Raw genomic sequence first — 23,162 nt, 5'->3', positions numbered from 1 at the left:
AGTATCACCTGAAGCCCACCTCCTGTTGGAGAGGATGGGGACCCTTTGGTCATTACAGGACCCAGGCCACCTGCTTGAATGCATGTTAGGACCTGCGACCATCACCTGCTGTAGGGATGCAGAGCATCACCTGAAGCTCACCTCCTGTTGGAGAGGATGGGGACCCTTTGGTCATTACAGGACCCGTACCTCCTGCTAGGCTGCATGTTAGGTCCTGCAACCATCACCTGCTGTAGAGTAGGGATGCAGAGCATCACCTGAAGCTCACCTCCTGTTGGAGAGGATGGGGACCCTTTGGTCATTACAGGACCCGTACCTCCTGCTAGACTGCATGTTAGGTCCTGCAACCATCACCTGCTGTAGAGTAGGGATGCAGAGCATCACCTGAAGCTCACCTCCTGTTGGAGAGGATGGGGACCCTTTGGTCATTACAGGACCCGTACCTCCTGCTAGACTGCATGTTAGGTCCTGCAACCATCACCTGCTGTAGAGTAGGGATGCAGAGCATCACCTGAAGCTCACCTCCTGTTGGAGAGGATGGGGACCCTCCAGCCCTTGATCTGGTTCAGCTCGGTGTCGGAGATCTCGATCTGAAGCGGGAGTCGTGGAACCCAAGCCGTCATCTCCAGGGACTTCCTCAGATGCTGGTACGTGAAGTCAACCAGGACGTCCACTTTCCCTTTCATTTCTTTCCCGTTGACGTAGACATAGTCACACCTGTCAGACACCTGCAAAGGAACAGACAAAACCAGAACTTCAGTGAGTTAAACAACATGTCTACACATCACCTCTTTATTTTCATACAGCATGTCTGGGTGCAAGCCAAGGCCTCAGGGGGCACAATGTAAAGGGGGAGGGAGGAGCATTGCTGTAGTGTGCGGGGTCAGCATGGAGAAGGGGGTGGTTGGTTCCTGGTGGAGGTGGGTGTAAGGAATGCTCTTCTGTCCGTCTGCTCTGGGTGGTTGAGGGAGTCTAGGGGACGCGTCTCACTATGAACATCCCTGAGTGACATCACGCGCCCTGTGCAGACACCCTGCGGCACGTATTCTGGTTGGTGGTGGCCAGGGCAGACATCTGCAGGTGAGATGTCTTCTTCCCTTACTGACCCATACGCACTGTGTGATCTGTGGGAGCCACATGTGTTAGTGTATCAGTCCACTCCAAGAAGGTGCTCTCTCCCCCCCTTCCCACTGCACTGGGTCTGAACCAGAAACTTGTTGTCACTCCAGGCACATTCTTCTCTAAGATGCTAAACTCGCTGCTGATCAACCAACTTACCAACCATCTCTCAACTCACAGTTTTCTCAAAGCTTTCCAGCCTGACTTCCTGCTGTTCCACCTCACAGAAGCAGGTGTGCACACATATCGAACCTATGCACCCCAGGACACCACGCCCCCCTGCCCTCCATTCTTCGTCAATGCTGTTTGATATTGTTAATCACCTCATTATGCAAACATTGCTCACCTCTCCCAAGCTACACTGCGGAGATGCTCACCGTACCTGTTTGGGCAAAGATTTTACATCTTTTGGAGGTCCCTGCACTTTTCTCTCCCCCCCTTCAGAGTCATTTGTCTTACTGCTCGACAGGTCACCCATCGCTGGGTACCGTTCTCATCACCTTACATGAACGTATGCTAAAGCATCTCTGTGCACCACCTCTGTCGTGTCCTACCTCCCAGGAACTCAGTACCCGTACTCAGTACGGGACACGATGTGGATATTACAGGTATTCTCTTTATTGGTTGGCTTACATCATGCCTGTATCACGACCTCCTTCCTCGAGGTCCAGCTTCAGAATGTTTCCCCTCCCCGCCCCTTGACCGGATGTGGTGTCCGGTGTCCCCTCGCCCCTGCGCTGTCCCAGGGTCCTAGTGCCCTTGTCCTGGACAGGACATCTCCCCCTTGTTGCAAAACAAACATTTTTCTTTTTGAAAGAGGAAAGAGAGAGAGAGAGAGATAGAGAGAGAGAGAGAGAGAGCGAGAGAGAGAGCGAGAGAGAGAGAGATAGAGATGTTGCTCGATGGCCCATAGGCCTCTTCATTTACACCTCCTCAATTAGTCTCTTTTGTTCCATTTGTTTCCTTCTTGATCGCTGTTTTCTGATGTCCGCTTGAGCTTCTTCCTTTTGTGTGTCTTTCTACAGTTCTTGCTTTGACCTTTCCGCTTCTCTTGCTTCTGCCTTGCTGACATACGACAGGTGCCCTGTGACGTGACACTGGCCAAGCTGCCGCCTTTGCCATCCGTTCTTTTGCTTTTGTCATCTTCAATTTGCCTCCGGGATCTCGTTGCCACATTTCCTCGCTTGTCCTTCTTTGACCATCGTGATATCTCTTTTCTTTTATTGGTAAGTCTCTTCGGTCTGCACTTATTTTGTCTTCCACTGGTGGCCGTCTCGTCTTGTTCAGTCTGTCGGGTGTTACTATCCATGCCTCTTCCATGGTGGTGTCTTTCTTTATCTCTTGTTCTAGCTCTGACGTTGTTGCTGATATCGGTGCGTTGTTCTCTAGGATGTTGTTTAGGTGATCTTCTGCCCTTATTCTTGCGTCTTTTTTTTGTATGGCCGTGGATGTCTGGACATGTAGTCTGCTAGATTTTGTTCTCTTTCATGCTTGTTAATTATTTTCACTTCGTAGTCCATCAACCTTCTTCCCCACCTTTCTGTCCTTGGTGGTATATTTGCTTTTCGGTTGCCATAAATCTTTCTTAGCGATTGGTGGTTCGTCACTACTGGTGATCTTGGTGATTCTTTTTCTGCTTTGTACTCCAGGTGATCTACCATTGGTGTTACCCAGGCTGTCGGTCTGTCTGCCGGCTCAATGATTTCTTGACTCATTAGTGATTTTCTCCCTTTCAGCTTTCCTAGTCCTCTTATTTGTTTCTGATATTCTCTTGAGATGTTTGTGGCGCCGCTGTCGAGCACGAGCCTCGCTTTGTGGGGCCCCACCTGTTCTTCTTTTCTATTTCTAGCACTTGTTCACTGACTCTTCGTGCTTTCTGTCATTTATTTTGTCCTTTTGCTCTTTTTGGCACTAATTTTCTTCCTTTGTTTTACTTTATTTCGCCTCTTCTGGGGTTTCTTAGTCCTTTTTCCTTATATTCTCCTTTTTTTTCTGGTATGCACTTGTATTATTTCTTTGTCTCTTTGTTTTATTTCTTTGTCTTCTCCTTTTCTTTATTTCTCTTTTCTAGGTGCTCTTTCTGGCACTCTTCTGTTTTCTGTGTTCTTCTTGGCACTCTTCTATTCTCCGTGCTCTTCCGGCACTCTTCTATTCTCTGTGCTCTTCCTGGCACTCTATTGTTATTTCTTCTGTTATCTTTTTCTTTTGTCCTCTTTTCTACTCTTCTATTCTCCGTGCTCTTCCGGCACTCTTCTATTCTCTGTGCTCTTCCTGGCACTCTTTTGTTATTTCTTCTGTTATCTTCTTTCTTTTGTCCTCTTTTCTTTATCTCCTGTGCTTGTTTCTTTTCCTGGTGCTCAACTCGGCACTCTTCTTTATTTTCTCTTATGTGTCTTTATTTTCCTTTCTTTCTTTTTATTTGTTGTCTTTTTCTCTTATTTACTGTTTTTGTCTTTGCTTGTTCTTTATTAGCGCTCAATTCCCTTAGTTCGATTCTCTTATTCGTCCTTGTCACCCTTTGTTCTTTCTTTATTTTCTTCTTTGTCTGTGCTTTGTTCTCTTGTATCTTCTTTATTTGCACCTGTTCGTTGTGCTGTCACCTTCTTTTCTGTTCTTTGCTCTATTGCTGCTTGTTCGACCCTTATTTTCTTATTTTTTTCTCTTTTTGCCTTTGCTTGTGCTTGTTTGTGCCTTTTTTTTAAAATTTCCTTTCTTTTTTTTCTTTTGTCCTTTTATTTGCCCCTTTTCTTCTGGTGTTTCTCTTATGCCCACTTGTTGTCCTTATTTATCATTCTTTGTGCCTTTTCTCCTCTTTGATCGGCACTTTCTAATGTTTTTCGCCCTTTGCCTGACTCCAAAATGGCCGCTGCGCTGTTCTCCGCTCCTATTGGTTCATTTTGCCTGACCTTAAGAAGGCCGCCGATCTTCTCGTGAGACTTCCTGTCCAATTACAATGCCGCCTGACTTTAAGATGGCCGCCGCGCTTATTCTTCGTTTCTATTGGCTCTCACGCCTGGCCCCAAAATGGCCGCCGAGACTCTCGCGAGAGCTCGCGCTGGCTTTTCAGCTCTTCGAACTTCGCGCTTCTGTTGCTGGCGCTTACCGGCTTTGTTGCTTTTCCTTTTTGCGGCGGTCTGGGTGGGCTCCCACATCGCTGCTGATTTCTTGATGGCGCTTCACTCTTCCCTCTTCCTTTTGGCCACGACGCGATCCAGGGTGGGCTCCTGGTCTCAAATCGCGATTTCTGCACGCAGGGACCGGATCCGTCCTTCGTCGCCAGATGTCGTGTCCTACCTCCCAGGAACTCACACGGGACACGATGTGGATATTACAGGTATTCTCTTTATTGGTTGGCTTACATCATGCCTGTATCACGACCTCCTTCCTCGAGGTCCAGCTTCAGAATGTTTACCCTCCCCGCCCCTTGACCGGATGTGGTGTCCGGTGTCCCCTCGCCCCTGTGCTGTCCCAGGGTCCTAGTGCCCTTGTCCTGGACAGGACATCCTCCTCCAACCTCAGCCTCCATTTCTGGTGCCAGCCTGTTCCCTGATGAGGGTCAGAGTGTTCAGATCTGTCAACAGCTTCATTGGATCCACTGGATGCCGGCCACCTCTGCCACAGTCCAGACACTGACCACTGGAAAGGCTCGCCCCGCCCTCCAGGACGCCCAGACCCCATCAACACTCTGGTGGTGAGTACTGGGGCCGCCACAGCCTCCCTATCCCACTGTGCTCCCACCCGTCCATAGATAAAGAGCCAGATGTAGTAAGGTGTTGGCTTGTCCTTGCATCACGCAAGATGGCACAAGGCAGCTCAATCCCTTCATTTAGATTTACAAAACTGCTCAAGTCGTGATTTGCGCACCATTTATTGGCTTTGCAAAAATATGTAACGCAATGCAGCTACATGAGCAGCACCATTTTGAATTTCGAGCTGGAATGTGTTCCTTAGGTGAGGCATGGGCATTTCCGTGCGTCCACCCATGGATTTGATGCAATCCCAGATTTTTATACGTTGGTAAACCTAGGATTGCGTCAGTTCGATACGTCTGCCAGAGGGTGGCGTAAAGAGCAGAAGAATCTTTTTTTCTCTTTATTATTTCCACTTTGTACTCGTGATGTATCAAGAACTCGCCTCAAAAGAAGAACATGACTCTTTGGATTGTTTTAGTGCGAGAAGGTGTCCCTTCCTGCACAAAACAATCCTGTCCATAAGGCAGACTCCTTTACACCGTGATGCATAGTGCCTGTGTTGGGTCTGTATAGTGCCTGTGTTGAGTCTGGTAGCACACAGTGCGGCAGCGCAAGGAGACTCCAGAAATGCTCTGCATCTTTGTAAATGTGCTGCTTTTCGCGCTCTCCCTTTCAAACAACACATCACAGCAAGTTTGCTAGCTGTGCCTCGTTACGCGAAATAGCAGGAGCTTTGCTGTAAAGTAAATACCTTGGTGATACAATGTTTATTTATTTATTTATTGCATTTGTAGAGCCCGCACTTTGCTTCGGAATCCCTAGTCTGGCTCAAATCGACCTACCTCATGTATATTAATGAGGTATGTCACAGCCTGAGACCCATTAGCAATCACAGCCATCACATAAATGGTGGCCTGCCTTGTCTGTGGCTACATTTTAATAAAACTTTTATGCAATCCGTTTTGCTTCAAGTAAAACGGGATGCGTTTCAACAAAGGGAAATCAAACTTTTTGTCTTCCCTTTTTAAGAGCAGGCAGTGGTCCCTCTGAAAAAATGTTTTCCCGGCATTCACAGACGGAAAGGGGCCCTGTGAGGACTCCATCCAATTTGTGACTGCATTACCACCAACTATGAGTTGGTGATGAAGTGCGAATGTTTTGACACCACATTTCGGTCACAAAACATTCATACATACATACCAATGTGATTTGGTATTTGGAAGGGATGCCCTAAACACACCCGTTCCAAATACAGAATCACAAAACCCAAATTGAAATTCAGTAGCAAATTACTGAATCACAATTTGGGCTTTGCACATCCCAAGAAGCGTTTTTGGAGTCACAAATGAGCCGATTGCGTAAATCGGCCCGTTTGCGACCGGAAAAATGCTCCGTACATGTGGCCCCTAGTTCTTAGCTACTTGTGAAATGTTAAACCCTGAATCAGGGCCTTACTCTTTTTCTCCTTCTCAGACTAGAGCCCGAACATGTAACTTACCTGCAGGGCGTAGTTTGATCAGTAAGATTGGAGGGGGTGGTGGGGGGCAAGCTTCAGATTTTACAACAATGGCCCTGCCGTTGTTTATACAAGCGGGGCGCATGAGAGCGGCTACAGGGGATATGGGAAGGGAGACAAATGCAGATTGGCGGGATACTAAGAGCAAACACATTATTTTGTAGAATAACCAACATTACTGAAGACTTTCAAAACAGAGAGGGAAAAGCGTGTGTGTTTTTCTCTGTGTGTAGGTAAAAATTCCTGTTGAAATTTGACAGACACCTCACCATAACCGACTAAAAGGACCTCTACCCAACCATTTAGCAGAAAATATATTTATTAGAGGGGTATAACCCACCAAACACCCCACTGAAGCTCCGCCCCTGCTTACCGGAAGACCGTTCGGAAAAAAAATCTAACTTTTTGGAAAATTGAGAAAATGGCGAGGAGCAGTGGAATATAAAATGTATTTTCTAATTCTACAAATAATTAAATGTGGTATGGAAGGGTATGAACATTTATTGTGGTCACATTGGGAACTAGAATGATATTTGGCTTGTCAAATGACTGGAAACAAATTCTTGCAGCGACCCAAGTGCCTTACCATAACATCCTAGTTACTTTTCACAATTTGCAATTTTGTCTTTTTTTGTGATAACCTGGTTTATATAGGAACCTACACTCAGAACACAGGGGGCCTTTCTCACAAAGGTAAACTTATACTTGATTATAAGTGCATGATTTAGTGCAATTGACAAAGAAATTTTATGAGAAGTATTTTTACGACTGCATTTTAATTTGCGTAGCCTCCATCATGAGTGTGGAGACACTGCACCAGTAAAGATACTGCTTGTAAATTTCCATTGTGAATTGCAAAAGATTGAAAACGTACAATAAAGTGTGTGTTCACTTTATTGTGATTCAGGCCCAATGTTAGAAACATTTTAAGTTTCACCTAGACAGCACGTGCCCTGTCTCTGCGAGAATATCGAAGGAAGTAAGAAACCTCAGAATAACCATGGACTCCAAGCTATCGGTGAATGCCCAAGTGGACAAATTAGCAAGATCAAGCTTTGTTACTATAAAAACTCTGCGACAAATATTCCCCCATTTGGAGTTTCCACACAAGGTCCAGGCTACTATCTCCCTTGTTTTGTCCAAACTCGATTACGCCAATTGCCTCTACCACGGATTACCTTTCTTGACCATGAAAAGATTTCAACGGATTCAGAACTCGCTGCCTGACTACTCTTAAGTATAAAACCGTGAGACCACATCTCCCTCCTTTGAAAGCCCTCCATTGGTTACCGGTTGCCAGAAGATCTACGTTCAAGCTGCTTTGTATCACCCACAAAGCGATACATGGAACAGGACCGCTCTTCATCAGGAATAAAATCAACAAAACACATTCAACAAAGGAACCTCTGCTCTAGAGTGGCACCTCGCCTCAAAATTCCAAGATAAAAGAAAAAAACAATGGGTGGTACAATATTATTTTTTCAAGCTGCCAAACTATGGAACTTTTTACCCTCCAACATAAGACCCATGGATAACCACCTTATCTTCAGAAAACTGCTGATGAATTGGCTCTTCTCCACATAACCACCATACGAAAACTGATACAAATATACATCATATCTCTATGTATATAAGCATTTATTTCTACTAGAGATATATAACTATATATGTACTCTATGCCACTGTACTCTACTTTGCACCTCTCTACTCTACGCCACATCGCTCTACGTTACTGCCCTAGACTCTGCATTGCTGTACTCTGTGCCACTGTACTCTTCAACACTGCATTCTACAACACTGCACTCTTGTCTCTTGTCTGCATCACTCTCCTTTATGCTACTGCACTCTACACACTCTACACCACTGCACTCTGTGCCACTTTACTCTACACCACTCCACTCTGCACCACTCTACTCTACACTACTGCTCTCTACCCCACTACACTCTGCACCATTGCGATGGAGGGCTCTACAATCCACGCCACTACACTTAACACAACTGCACTCTATGCCACTGCACTCTACACCACTGCACTCTACACCACTGTACTCTACTCTGCACCATTCTACTATATGCCACTGCACTCTACACCACTGTACTCTACGCCATTTTACTCTACTCTGCACCACTTTACTCTGTGGACTGCACTCTACACCAGTCCACTCTACTCTACTCCTCCCCACTCTACATTATGCCACTGCACTCCATGCCACTCCGCTGTACACCACTAGATGTCACTCCATTCTGTTCCACTCCACTTTACTATATGCCACTCTATGCCACGCAAGGCTAAACCACACCACACAGTTCCACTCTACTCTACTCTACTCCACTCCGCACAATGCCACTCTAATCTATGCCAGTCTATTCTATGCCACTCTACTCTATGCCATTTCACTCTAAGCCCTCCACTCTACCTCACTCTAATCTTGACCACTCCAAGCCACTCTACTTCACTCCACTCCTCACCACATTACTCTATGCCACTTTAATCCCCTCTATGCTACCTCCACTGGCTCCCCGTCAATAAGAGGATAACTTTCCGCCTCCTAACCCACGCACACAAAGCACTTTACGAACTTGGACCCGAATGCCACAACACACGACTTTCCTTCTACACCCCCTCCCGCCAGCTACGCTCCTCCCACCAAGCACTTGCTGCTGTACCTCGCATCAACAAAACCACCATGGGAGGAAGATCCTTCTCCTACCTGGCAGCTAAAACCTGGAACTCACTTCCCACTCACCTCCGCCTCACTCAGAACCACCTAGCATTCAGAAAGCAACTTAAAACCTGGATATTCGACAAGTAGCTCCCCACCCTTCTCCAAGCGCCTTGAGACCCTCTGGGTATGTAGCGCGCTATATAAATTAATTGAATTGAATTGAATTGAATATGCCATTCCACACCACTCTATGCCATACTACTCTGCTCTACTATGCTTCACTCCATCTGCTCCACTCTATACCACTCTAGTCTACCCTTAGCCTCTCTACTCACCTGTCCTCCATGCCACTCCACTCTGTGCCACTACACTCCACATCACTCTATTCTACGCCAGTCCACTCCACTTAATTTCACTCTACTCTATGCCACTGCACTGTATGTCACTGCACTCCCCTGTTCCACACTCCACACTGTCAGTCCACTCTACATCACTCTGCTCGATGCTACTCTATTCTACACCACTTCACTCTACCTCACTTCACTCGCGATACCTTCCTGGTGAGTTATGCGCTATACAAATACACCGTAGCATAACATGCCCTGCTCACTCGATGTGACATTGTGGAAAGCAGGGGAGCTTGAATCGCCCCAGCGAGGAAGGATTTTATTTTGCAAAGGAAGAAATCCATGTTTTTTGGGAAGAATGAAATAATATTTCAAACCGCAATCCATTCATCAATGTGAGGTGTCTGTGGGCAGAAATGTGCTTATAAAAAACAAGTAATCGCTTCTGATTTCAAACATTTAGTGGAAGTAGGCAGGGGTGAGTTATGGAAATGTACGGTCCAATGTGGCCTCTGGAAGCTCCAGATTCTTCATCATTAAAGCTGACTCCTACATTCTGAAAGACACAGTGTTTATCTTAAAACTGGCAAGATTATTATATTACGTTATATTATATTACATTACATTATATTACATGATACATTGTGTCATGTTTTTGTAGAGTATTACACCACATTATAATATATTATATAATATTGTGTCGTATTATTTCATATTATATTACATTATATGATGTTGTATTATATTATATTATATTGTGTCATATCATATTATTTTATATTTGATTATATTATATAATTTTATATTATATTATATTATATTATATTGTGTGGTATTATATAATATTATATTATATTGTGTTATGATATCTTATATTGTGTTATATTATATTATATTGTGTGGTATTATATAATATTATATTATATTGTGTTATGATATATTATATTGTGTTATATTATATTGTGTGGTATTATATAATATTATATTATATTGTGTTATGATATATTATATTGTGGTATATTATATTATATTGTGTGGTATTATATAATATTATATTATATTGTGTTATGATATATTATATTGTGTTATATTATATTATATTGTGTGGTATTATATAATATTATATTATATTGTGTTATGATATATTATATTGTGTTATATTATATTATATTTTGTGCTTTCATCAGTGGATGAGTGTATTCAGGGCAAGTTATTTTCAAATACATGTGATGCTAACTATGCCATGCTTTTTCTTGCCATTCCGAGCCAGGCTCATCTCATCTTTCTACACTGAGTGCACTTGGATGTTTTCTCCTAGGCAGAGTTGTGAAGCCTATTCCAGACCAGGCCTCGAGACACAAACCTCTGAAATATGCAAAGCCCTAGAAAAAGAAGGGGATATCAAAAAGCGGCAGCGATAATTATCTCTGGTCGCTCTTAGAGTGAGTTTGCATATCTCCGGCTACCGCTGGAAATTCTCGCCATGCTAGCGCTGTATGAACGACGCATACCCCAATGGCGATAACTATTCCAGTGATAGCAGTGTTTTCCATGGAACACTGCTGCTTTTCCAGCGATGTTCCATGGAAAACGGTGATATCCTTGGTAATAGGGCCTGTGGTCTTAGCCACACAATCCACCCCCCATGTTAGGTTTGCCTTAGTCAGGAATTTAACAGACGTTAAATTCCTGCGTTAAGGCATACTTAACACGATTTTAAATATCGCTAACCCTCGTTGTCAATATGACGAAGCTGGGCTAGTGATATTTTCCCATGGTGTTTTGTCAGGCACGCCTCCTTTGTATCTCATTAGCAATGCGATGGGAGTGATGTAGTGTACTCTATGTTCTATTAAAGTGACAGTAATCATAACAGCGTGCTGACAAGGGGCACTAATGCAAGGAAACACGCGCTAGCGTATCCTTGTTGATAATGCGATAATATTATCGCCGCTTTTCGTCCGAAAACGGGCCCCTTGTTGATATGCCCCGAAGTAAGTTAAAGGTGAGTTTTCTGACCATGTGGAACCGTAAATCATATCTCTCTCTCTCTCTCTCTCTCTCTCTCTCTCTCTCTCTCATTCTCTTTCTCTCTCTCTCCCTCCCTCTCTCCCTCCCTCCCTCTCTCGAGCCTGTACCACACTGTGATAATGTGCCTGCTCTCACGACTCTCTCAAAAACAGAGACATTACTTTGTTGTAGAAAACAAATGTTGGGATGCTGGAAGAGTCCAAGAATACCCAGGACTGTCCGGGCAAATCCGGGACGTCTGGTCACCCTAGTTTGGGGGCGCCATTCTTAAAGAAAGTGACATGAAGATGAACGTATCCGGGTTATCATCAATCCATATAATAAGTCTGTTATAGCCTGGGTCGTTGATCATCTATAGTCGATGTTCAGCAGACAGTTTAATGTCACTCATGTTAACATTCTAGAGAGAATGACGCTAGTCGTGGGGTTGAAGTGTATCTTCGGAAGGACTTCTGGCTCCATAAAAAATAATGATGAATCTATTTAAATGGTTTAACCTATATTTCTATGTCATCTTATCACACTTAGTGATGGTTCTTGTTAACTTCTGCTTCTTGGCATCTCTAGTAGAGCGCCTGTGGACTTGGTCAGTTCTCCTGCGGGTGAGACGGAGACCCCTTCCATCCAGTTCCCACATCAGCCGCCGAGGGAGGGACTACATTCTGTAAGCGTTCCGTAGAGCCGGGGTCCAGTTCACTAGGAGCAAAACCATCTCAGGATGGCTAGAAGAATATGTTCAGCAGCAAAGGAATACGATGGGGACAACTGAACCCATGGCCCTTTAAAGGTTCCATTCGTACCTTAATGTCCAATGGCACAACCAATTGCAATCAAGCTAAAATCTAGAACGCATTCATGGCTGTATCAGCACACAACTGAATACGGGTTATATGCGGTGGGGTCAAACTGGCCTAAATGGCAAGAACTGATGCTCACTCTGGGGCAGATTTACAAGGTCTGGCGCATCTCTGCAAATCAGCAGGGATGCGCCAGAACACTTGTGACATGCAAAACCATCCCTGCGTCACCACTGATGCGCTGCATTTACAATGCGGTGCGCCATGGCGCACAGATGGGAAGATGCGTGTTGCATCCCCCGGCGTAATGGCGGCACATTGCTGGAGTCGCGTCGCAAGTGTGACGGGTCTCCAGCAATGCTCAGGGGCGCCCTGTGCCTAACATGCTGTATCACTCCCTACGCCTGCTTCAAACAGGCACAGGGTTTTTACACAGCATGGCCGTAAAAGTAACTCAGTGAAATCTTGTAGATTTCGCTGCGTCACTTTTACGAGGTGTTTGTGCAACGGAACGTCACCCTGCATCTGACGCAGGTTTCATGTGGCGCGAGTCTTTACAACGTGACGCATCTCCCTAGATGCGTCACGGTTTAAATAAGGCTTAACGTGGCTCATGGTTTATGCCACCGCTGCGTCACAGAAGTGACACAACGGCTGCGTAAATGTGTCACAAGGGGCTTGTGAATCTGCCCCTTTGGTCTCAAAGCAGAGGTGTGCCGAAGTAGTATATCATGCGATCACGGCACAGCAGCACAGCCATTGCTGTTTCTATTACTGTTTGAACTTGAACGTTCATTGAAGAGCAGTAAAATTAAAATCAGAACTCCCGTTACAAGTAGCAGGAAAAGCGGAAGACCTCCAAAAATGCTTCCAAGTACGGAGTGTATGAATAATGGTTTAACTCCAAAAACTGTCTGAAATGTGCTAATCAATACAGAGCCAATACATTTTAAAAAGTGCTCTATTCCCTTTGTATCAGATATGTTAAAGAATCGGTGGAGCAGTTCCCTGAAATGCAGTGGGAAGTGAGCATGAAGCAGTGTCTGTATCTTGGACAAGGACCTCGTAACCTAGAAATCGAAGGTCTCGCTAGCGGATGTTAAGGCCACATCCTTTTGAAAAAGCATGGCTTTCAGTTTGCTTAGAGAATCAGAGTGTATGTCGGAAACATTTAGCAAAGGCCACACCTTTGCCTCCCTAACATTGTGAGCCGGTGGAAAGAACACGTGTGTGCAACAAGTAACTATGTAATTAACTGTTACAAGATAGCCATGTCTTATTAAAAAAGAATGTAACAAAATAACAGTGTCTCAACCGGTAATCATTAGCAAGGACAGTTACAATGATCGTATAAATGTTTTAAAGGAGGGGGAGAAGAAAGGAGGACAACGAGAAAGTTTCATAGAGTGTAGACTATTATTTGCAAGTGATTGTATTAGCACTATAGTACAATTTTACAAAAGTAATCACAACACACAAGTGTGCACTGAATGTGCTAGTGACGGTGAACATAGCAGGGACACACGGGTGAGAAAACAGCGTAAATGGTGAAAAACAAATAATGCAAGTAAATATGTGGTCAATGATACAATGCAGATATACACAAGGTAGGTATTTTGATTTGGACTTAATTGGTTGACCACGTTAACGCTGCGGTTTGCACTGAATAGTGAATGGTGTTTCGACCTGTTCACTTCCAGGTCATCATGAGGACAATGGTTATTGATTTCAGTGTAGTTCTGTAAAGAGAGGGAAAATGAGAATTGAGGCCCTGGATATAAGTAAATGATAGAAGTAAATGATAGAGAAAATGAAATGAGCAGGTAGGGGAAGAAAAACTACCTGAGATGGCAGTGGTGTATCCATCCAGATGGCAGTGGCGGGTGGCCAAGTGGCACCAGTGAAGTTAGGGGTCCAAAAAGGACCACTAGTGGTGAAAAGGGAGGGATATCAAGGTGTGGCCCTATCGGCTGGAGTGACTGAAATAGGAGCGTAAGGCGACAGGGGCAGGGGTAGAGAATACCTGAGCAAAATAAATCCGACAGCGGAAAACCATGTTCGGAGAATGAAGGTAACGATGTACCGGGACCTGTAAAAAGCAAGAAGGGCAGGGGTGTCTGGACGGCGTGGGGCAGTGAGTAGTAGAAAAGCAGTGACACGGTGCGGTCAGGACCATACTTGGACGCGTGGTTTACGACTGTCCTCGGGGGGTCCAATGGTTCAAGAGGCAAGCGGCAGCTGCTGATACAACTAATTGCAAATAATAATCTACACTCTATGAAACTTTCTCATGGTCTCCCTTTCTTCTCCCCCTTCTTTAAGTGATTTATACAATCTTTGTAATTGTCCTCGCTAATGATTACCGGTTGAGACACTATTGTTTTGTAACATACTTCACCCGGCCTCAACTGGGTTAGCGGGTTTACTCCTGTGTTTCGAATTCCTTATTAAAAAAGAAGCCTATCTACTTTTATACTTCAGTTCATCAGAGGAAGGATTGAGTGAAATGAACAAATTACACAGTCTAAACTTTGATTATACAAAGAAAGTACAGTATGAACAACTATATGTGTAAAAATAAAACTAACAACATTTCTATCCAGTGTTGCTCCTTTATATGAAATCATCTAATGGGCCTGATGGAGCCTTTGCAGTTTAGATCGCTGATCAGTTACTAATTTTCTAATAATACTTTGACTACATGACCTTGTAGTACAGTCCCATGTGATACGGTCAACAACTAATGCCAAGACAGCACGGTTGAACTGTAACGCATAATGAACTAGAGCATCTGGCGGTTTTATGTCACGCTCTTACTTCAGCCAGTGTTTCACTCTGCCCGTAGATTGCAGTTTCAAGATGTCCTTGTCCTACAATTCCATAAATCATGTAAGTTGCCTTAGCAAGCTTTCTTCACTTCGGCAGTCACGCGGTTTAATTAATGGCACTGTGCTGTTATGTTATGTTATGTCTTCTTTTATAGCGCTCGAATCACCGTGAGGCATCTCGGCGCTTGCTTTGGGAACCCGTCCTGGCTTTTCCCCTGTGAGATAACCCATACTGGGCATCCCCATGGTGAAAGCCAGGCACCCCGCGGCGGGGGGGTTGTAGTGGAGATTAAGCAGGCTAATGCCCAGAATCGCAGAGTGTGAACCCGTGATTCGAGTAGGCACCGAAGCGAGAATTATTGAGTCCGTGAACATTTGGGCTCAAGACCCTGCCGCGTCTGGAATTGAACCCTGGTCCCTGGTCTGACCTCTGCTTCAGGGTCTGCCTCCTCTAACCAGTGAGCCATACTTCTCCACATGCTGTGGACATATATGATTATTGTGATTGTAATTGCATTTATATAATGCTTACTACCCCTGACGAGGCGTCAAAGTGCTTTTCAGCAAGTAGCATGCTACTCCGGAACCTAGAAAGGATTAGTGGTGAATTAGTATAGGGAAATGCAAAATTAATTAGAGCGGTGGACATGTCAGTCTGGTAATTGGATTGAAAATGGATAGTGGAGGGACCAAAAGAGGGAAGGGTTTGCATTTATGTAGCACTTGCTACCCCTGATGAGGCATTGAATCGCTTTTCGGCGTGTAACATGCTACTCTGGAACCCAAACAGGATTAGTGTTGAATTAGTGTGTGGAAACTAGCAGAAATCGCTGTTAGCATCAGCAGAAGCCATTTTGTTTGTGGCAGCCGTTTTAGTTAGCCATGTGCTCGCCATGTGCTTTCTCCCTCTTCACTGTTGCCTGCCCTTGTATTCTGCTTGAGTCATCAGTTACAGTTAACTCCTTCAGCATTGAGCCAGAGCACTGCACATGCTCAGTGAGGCCTGTAGCTGGGAGTATGCACCTGCTCTTGAAGTAACTGTCAGGCTATTTTAACTGATGTCAGCAATATAGTAACTCTTCCCACTCTGTTGACTAAGCGATTCTTATGTATCCTTATATGTAACTAGCTATTTGTGTGCACACTTGTACTGCCTCTTTTTGAGTCTCCTTGCTTACTCAGCGGTAAATAGTGTATAAAAGGCCCTTGGTTTCTGTACTCCTTGGACTGCCTCATACAGTGGCCTGAGGGTACCGTATTGATGCAGTCTCCCTCATGTGAGGTTAATAAATGTATTCTCCTTAATATTACAACTTCCGTGCCAATCTCTTCTTTGTTGGTTTAAGGACCGGTGCATCAGTGAGCCCCTAAAAAGGCTTTCTATTCCACAAATTGGCGCCCGAACGTGAAACACATCAGAGACGTGACCATCTGAAAGTACGGTCGTGACAGAAGACAGGAATTCCCTGAGGAAGGTACCCTGCATCATGAGACCCTTTGTCTTTGTAGACCAATGTGTTCTCCCGTTTTCCAGATCTGACCCTCTAGGTGATGGCCAGTCCCGACTGAGATCTTCTTTGGAGTGAGTATTTCAAAACGACTGTTAATTCACTCAGAACTTGGCAGTTGGAAGCTGGAGACTTTTGTTTGGAAAGGTCACGATGCAACACTTTTGTATAGCATGGCCAAGATTTTGGTTTGTTTGTTTGTTTGCTGGAGCAAATAAAGGCAGGTAATGAGATTTTTCTCTACTTTTGGATAATTCTCAGGAAATACGCTGTCATTATATTACATCGCATTGTAATATTTTTGGCATGCCTGCTCCTAGCACACTTTGTAGAAAGTGTTGCTGTCTTGGAGGTACCAATATGGATTTAGAAAGTACTCAGCTGATTCCCCTAGAGGGGATACCCAAATAGGTTTATGTACATTAAATGTGGTATTTCTTGCATAATGTATAGTACACTGTGGAACAAATACACTAAGGAGGATCCTGATCTACACACTTAGTAAAATTCGTTAGTGGTGATACGGAGCGCTTTTGAGTGTTCTGCCAGCCCAACTGGTAATTTGGTGTATTTTGAAAAGGTCTGGGGTTAGAGCCTGTCTTTTTAAACATGGCACAGCCTTTTGGCTGTCTAATTGTCTTGGTGTATCCTCTCTACCATTTTTATTAGTCCTTTCGTTTGTAAATATGACTTACAATTGCTATTTACAAATGGTTTGGTTTGAATACAGTCTGTGGGCTGTCTCTTGCTTTTGTCCTAAGTGTTGATTTGTGGGTTAATTGTTCTTTTTGAGTGTCTATGTGGCTTGTGAAGTACTTGTTTGAGTGAGTAGTGATTGTGTTTTTATGTAAGAATGGCTTGCCTTTAAAAGCAGTGTTGTGTGTTCTGAGTGTTTGGCCCACTTCTGGAAAATGTCTGGAATGAGTTCAATTTGGTTTGTTGTCATCATTCTGGTCTGCAAATGTCATTGAAAGAATTAAATTTTAAAATTCAAGGAATTAATTATATAATATATGCTAAACATTGTCACGGTCTGGGACCCACATTCTAACCCCAAACAGGATTTCAATGGAGTACAACCTCCCAGGGGGTTTCTTGGCATGTTATTGGATGCCCTCTGGGCCCCACAGAGGTGATGGACCCAACTGAGACCTAAACCTAGTACCCTTGCTGTTAAGGATTGCTTTAACTCCTGTTTTTTGCCCTCAACTACCGAACTTCCCTCAGGATGATAGGGGGAGGATTACCACAAGGTCACACCCAAACTTTCCATGGCTTCTTTGTAAGCCAGAGAGCCCAAAGCCGGACCCTGGTCGGAATGTATTGTGCCAATTGTGTATGTCCCAATAAAGACTCCCAAATCATTGATAACAGTTTTGGCATCAGCCGATGGCTGTGTCCATACCCACAGGAATCTAGAGTATGAATCTACTGCCACCAAGATGTACTTGTAAACCCCTTTAGATTATAAGCGGCCGCAGTGATCCAAATAGGCACATGCCAAAGGCTTGTTAGAAATTAAAAGAGGCGTCTGTGGTAGACGTACTATGTTGCAGGTCTTCATCCGCTGGCAGATGTCACATTTCAGGACAAAGTACTTGGTCTATTTAGTAAGACCTGTCCATCATTGGTGCTGCTTCAGTAATTAAACTGTAGCAGTAATCCCTGTATGTGCTGCACCCAAAACCTCATGTGCAGCTAGTATTAACCCCAATCTGTGATCAGTGTTTGGTATAACTCTATCCCTCACTCCTGGAATCTGAGCATACGGTATGTTCTGTGCATCTAACTTGTAGGAGTACATGAGTAGTAAGCCTTCATGATGTCCCTGTCTATTCTCGTACTAGACCGAGTGATTGCAGCAAAGGCAGCAGTATAAATGGTTGCTTTAGTGGCTTCATTAGCCATTGAATTCCCTGTAACGTGAACGCAAACACGTTGATGACTCAATGTGTGTATTAAATGATCCCGCAGCAAGCACTCTTTCAGCTTTGCCACCTGTTCCCAAACCATCTTGTGCTTGCTTGTGCAACCCTTGAAATCTTGAAATCCATGCTGGCCCTAATAGTGAAGGTATTCATTATTTAACTGGACAAAGTAAAATGAATCACACACTATAAGTGTGTGGAATCCATGATCACTATTTTGTAGTGCCAGTATCAGGGCTTTGTGTTGTGCCAGCTGTGCTGTACAGTCTCCTAAGGACTGCATGTGTGTTTTTTCAGGACGGAACTTGCCATCATGCAAGAGCCCCTTGAGGACTGCGCATGCTGTGGAATATTGGTATTTTGTCCCTACGGCAGACTGAGCAGACCCATCAGTGTAGTTGATGTCATCATATTGATCTAGAGACATTATTTAAATCGGCAGAGGATATTCTTGTTCATACTGCAAAAACGCTTGTGTTTGTAATGTAGAATCAAATCTGTAGCTACATCTGTTGCAGTGAGAGAGTTAGCCCATTGAATCCATCTTGGATGTAAGGCTTTAGCGTTTGAAATGCTTGCCTTGGTAACGGCCTCTAAGGTCGGTACTGGGGTAACTACAATTATTTACTTACCCTGAGCTAGTGCTCTCTCTCTCTCACTACAGCAGTCTGTACTGCTGTGAGAATTTTCTCAGTGGGGGCAAAACGCATTTCTGCGTTCGTGTACAAATGTGATTTGTATGCAATGGGCACTGTATCACCTTCGTTGAATGTGATGTATGTATATCCAGTTGGTCCAGCAACTATGCGGATCACCAGGTTAGTCGAGTTCACACGTGTGTATAAATGTTTGGGAGCTATCATGTCAGCTTGTACAAAGCGTAACATGTTTGTATGTTCCTGTGTCCAATGAGCTGTTGAAAAGTCAGGTCTAATTAAATCGTAGAGAGGTTTTACCCTTTCTGCATAATCCAAAATGTATGTTCTACCAAAATTAAAAAATCCCAAAATGGATTGTAGTTTTTTCAGAGTCATTGGAGGTTCGAGCATTGCACATTTTTCTAAGAAATGGCTAGCCAGGCTTTTGCCTTCACTTGACAACTCATATGCTAAAAATAGGACATTGCGCTAGGCAATTTTTTATTTTTTTTAAGTTAAATTTGTAGCCCAAGTGAGCTAACCCCAGAATTATGCAGTCTACTCTGTCAAAGTGTTCCATTAATTTATCATCCATCAGGTATATATCATATACATAGAACAATGCCAGTTCATAAAAATGTTGAAGTAGCTCTGTTACTCTGGCTGAGAATATCCAAGGGCTATTCTTATACTCTTGAGTCAAATGACAAAATTACTTCTGCAAGCCTAGCACTGGAAATGCTGTCAAATATCTACTTCCTGGTGCTATATTTTGGCAGAAGAATCCATTTGAGATATCTAGTGTTGCTTTGTATTTCTTCCGCACAGTTATTTATTAGTGCAACACTGTGTGCATTTTATAGTGCAAATGTGAGAGTGACTGTGTTTAAATGTCTGTATTCTAATAATAGATGGAGTGAATTATCTGGTTTCATTACAGGAAACAAGGGATTATTCAGTGATGAGGTGTCATTTTCTATTACACCCTAGTATTCAAGTTGGTTGAGGATTTCCTTAACTTGTTTTTTAGTTTCATGTTTTATTGGGTATTGTCTCTGTGGTTGAGGAGTTGATTTCAATGGGATCTCACGATGAGGGGACTTATCATCCCACCCAACATGATTTCTGTATAGTACAGAAATGAAATGAAAAAAGATTTATGAAGTGCATGGCTGCCCGGGAGCGTCCCAGCGCTGAGGGTGCAGTGGAAGTCCGAGGGGAAGCTCAGGGGGATGACGGGTGAACTATGGCTTTTGTGGGAAGAGGTGTGTCTTCAGGAGTTTACGAAACTTCATGTAAGTCGGTTCGGATCGAAGACAAGTTGGCAAGGAATTTCACAAGGTTGCTGCAGTGACCGAAAAACGTCGCCCTCCAGTTCGGGCCTTCCTAACTCTGTGAACAGTGGCCAGGTTACCTTGGGATGAGCGCAGGGCCCTGGTAGTTTTGTAGGGATAGACCATTTTCCCAAGCATAGAGGGCCCTTTGCCCTGAAGGGATCTGTGGGTGATACACAGAGCCTTAAATTTGATCCTAGGCAACCAATGAAGAGCTCTGAGTGCTGGTTTAGCCGATGTTCTCCGGGAGGTGCCTGTCAGCAGCCTAGCTGCTGCGTTTTGGATGCGCTGTAGGATATTAATAGTGGATTCTGGCGCGGCCATAAAAAGGGCGTTACTGTTGTCTAATCTAGATAAGATAAGACCCTGAATGAGCAACTTTCGGGATTGTGTCGTAAGTAGGGGGAGAATCTTCCGGGCTAAGCGAAGTAGGCCCACACAGGTGCCAGCAGTCTTTTTGGCCTGTGTCTTAAGGGAGAGGTCTTGCTCCAGCCAGAACCCTAGGCGCTTGAGTTCTTTCTTTGGTTGCGGGAGATCCCCTAGACACAAGGGCCATATGGAGGTTGGAAGGGATGTCATTCGCTGGCCCAGAAGCATGAGCTCTGTTTTTGTGCCATTTAATTTAAGGAGCTAGTGCTAATGTCTACTCCTTGGCGTAAGAATGTTAACTGATTCCGGAGTGGGGTTGGAGAAAGCTAGTAAAATTACTGTTTCCCTGTTTGGGCATTCCATTACGAACTCAGGTGGCTTGTTTTTTTCAGTCAAAAGAATATCGTAACCATACGTCAAGTTCTTCCAAAATAGAGCCTTGATGTTTCTGGGTATGTTCCCCTCCAACTGGAGAGTCGTTTCTTATAAATGATGGAGAACACTTACCCTAGTATCAGGTGTTTCCAGCATGATATGTTCACTTAGAGCTACTGCCACCAGATAACCCATGAGGTTCATGTGAGCTACTGTGACTTCTGCTGTGCTGTCCAGCACTGTCGCTGCCCATTCCCCGTTCTGAAGCAGAGTCCTCGTAGCCTGGGCATGCCTTATTTTAATCCCAGCTATTTTCTTCTTTTTGATTTGAGTTTCATTATTCTTAGATTTTTCTTCTTTTTTAATAATGCAGTCAGAAAGGCATCGCGATTCCTTCTTCGGTTTCACATGCTCTTCCGATCTGCGCTCTGACCATCCACCTCTCTCCAAACGTGTATCAGATGACTCTTAGAAGGAACGAGAGGAACGTGTATCTGTATCCTGATACCTGTCAGGTTTTCTAATATCACGCTTTCTAAGATTTTTCCAGTGGCTTCCTGCTGAGAAGACCCACCCGATGATCTTTGTTTGTCTTTATTTTTTTGTTTATTATCCCACTTCTTCTTTGGCAATGAATTGGGTACTTGCTTAGAGTTATCATTTTCAGAATTACTCTTAAGTTGTGGTTTCCCTTGCCTCGCTCTTACATTATCTCTACCTAAGGTAGCATAGGTTTCTTCAATAATCTTAGGTAATTCACGCTTCTGTTGTGCAGGAGTGAAATCCCTCAAGCGTTGGCATATTGCTAATGCAGTTGTTGTCTCCCCATTTATGTTACTTAACATAGTGATTGATACTGCTCCAAAATTGCCCATCAGTTTCATCAGTAAGTCCAATGCAAGTGCTGTCCCATACTCATTCACAAGCTGCTTCAATGCATCAGTAAAAACAACCAGTGAAGGGAAAACACTTCTGGTATAAACAGCAGTGTAGACGTCATCCCAAGTGGCGCAGTATTACTCTGGGGGAGCCAACCCCATGGGCAAGCAAATAGTCAATTCTATGTGTTTGTCCTTTTGTCCTGTATGGGGAAATACTGCTTCAAGCTTGCTTGTTTTTTGTGCTATCCAGAACTGAATTTGCTCCTGACTTGTGGGAATCTTTTCCATAATGGCGTGCAGTGTTTGTGAGAGGATACCCGTGGTAGCCAATTGAGGTTGAGCAGCCTGAGCAGCCCGTACAGAGTAAACTGTTCACATTATGAAGTATGTTAGATATCTATATATTTTTTACTAAATCTTTGTATAGTGTACGTGTTTCTGCTGCAGTTAAATTGTCAGTGTCAGGTTGAGGTGTGTATGCAGCTAAGACCGGCCATGTCACCCCCTCTTTACTGAGCGGACTGAGTCTCATGTTTTCTGTAGTGTGTGGAAGGGCACCTTTATACCAATTAATATGCTCTTGGTAATAGAGAGGAATTTTTATGTCTTCATGTGGATTGTATTCCTCAGTTGTTTCATTCTCAATGTAGGTATGAAATATTTGTTTACGAGCATTTGCAGCTGGGATTTTAACCCAGGAATAGAATACCTCTGTCATTTGTCTTACTGCTTGACAAGTCACCCATCGCTGGGTACCGCTCTCATCACCTTACATAAACTTAATGAAAAAGCATCCCTGTGCACCACCTCCTCCAACCTCAGCCTCCATTACTGGTGCCAGCCTGTTCCCTGATGAGGGTCAGAGTGTTCAGATCTGTCAACAGCTTCATTGGATACACTTGATGCCGGCCACCTCTCCCAGGGTCCTGGTACTGACCACTGGAAAGAGTGCCCCCCGCCCCTTCAGGAAGCCCAGACCCCATCAACACTCTGGTGGTGAGTACTGGGGCCGTCACAGCCTCCTGTAGTGACGGTCTAGTTGATCGCGCTCAGGACCGGAACCGGAAGGGGGCCGGCAGAAACCGGAAGGCGGCCATTTTGTATAGGCGCCGAGCAAGGGTTAAAGTAAAGCA

General features: G+C 44.2%; 1 protein-coding gene across 1 annotated transcript in view; it reads right to left on the bottom strand.

The window, feature by feature from the left end:
* TMEM132D (transmembrane protein 132D) overlaps window positions 1-23,162 on the bottom strand; it is a 1,618,295-nt gene that overhangs the window by 58,212 nt on the left and 1,536,921 nt on the right. Inside the window, exon 6 of the mRNA XM_086942675.1 lies at window positions 523-728. Coding sequence (XP_086798801.1) covers window positions 523-728 — 206 coding nt within the window. The remainder of the gene's footprint in view (window positions 1-522; window positions 729-23,162) is intronic.

Source organism: Lissotriton vulgaris, chromosome 11 (genome assembly GCF_964263255.1).
Source record: "Lissotriton vulgaris chromosome 11, aLisVul1.2, whole genome shotgun sequence".
Lineage (NCBI taxonomy): Eukaryota > Metazoa > Chordata > Amphibia > Caudata > Salamandridae > Lissotriton > Lissotriton vulgaris.
This window is presented reverse-complemented; position numbering and strand designations above follow the sequence as displayed.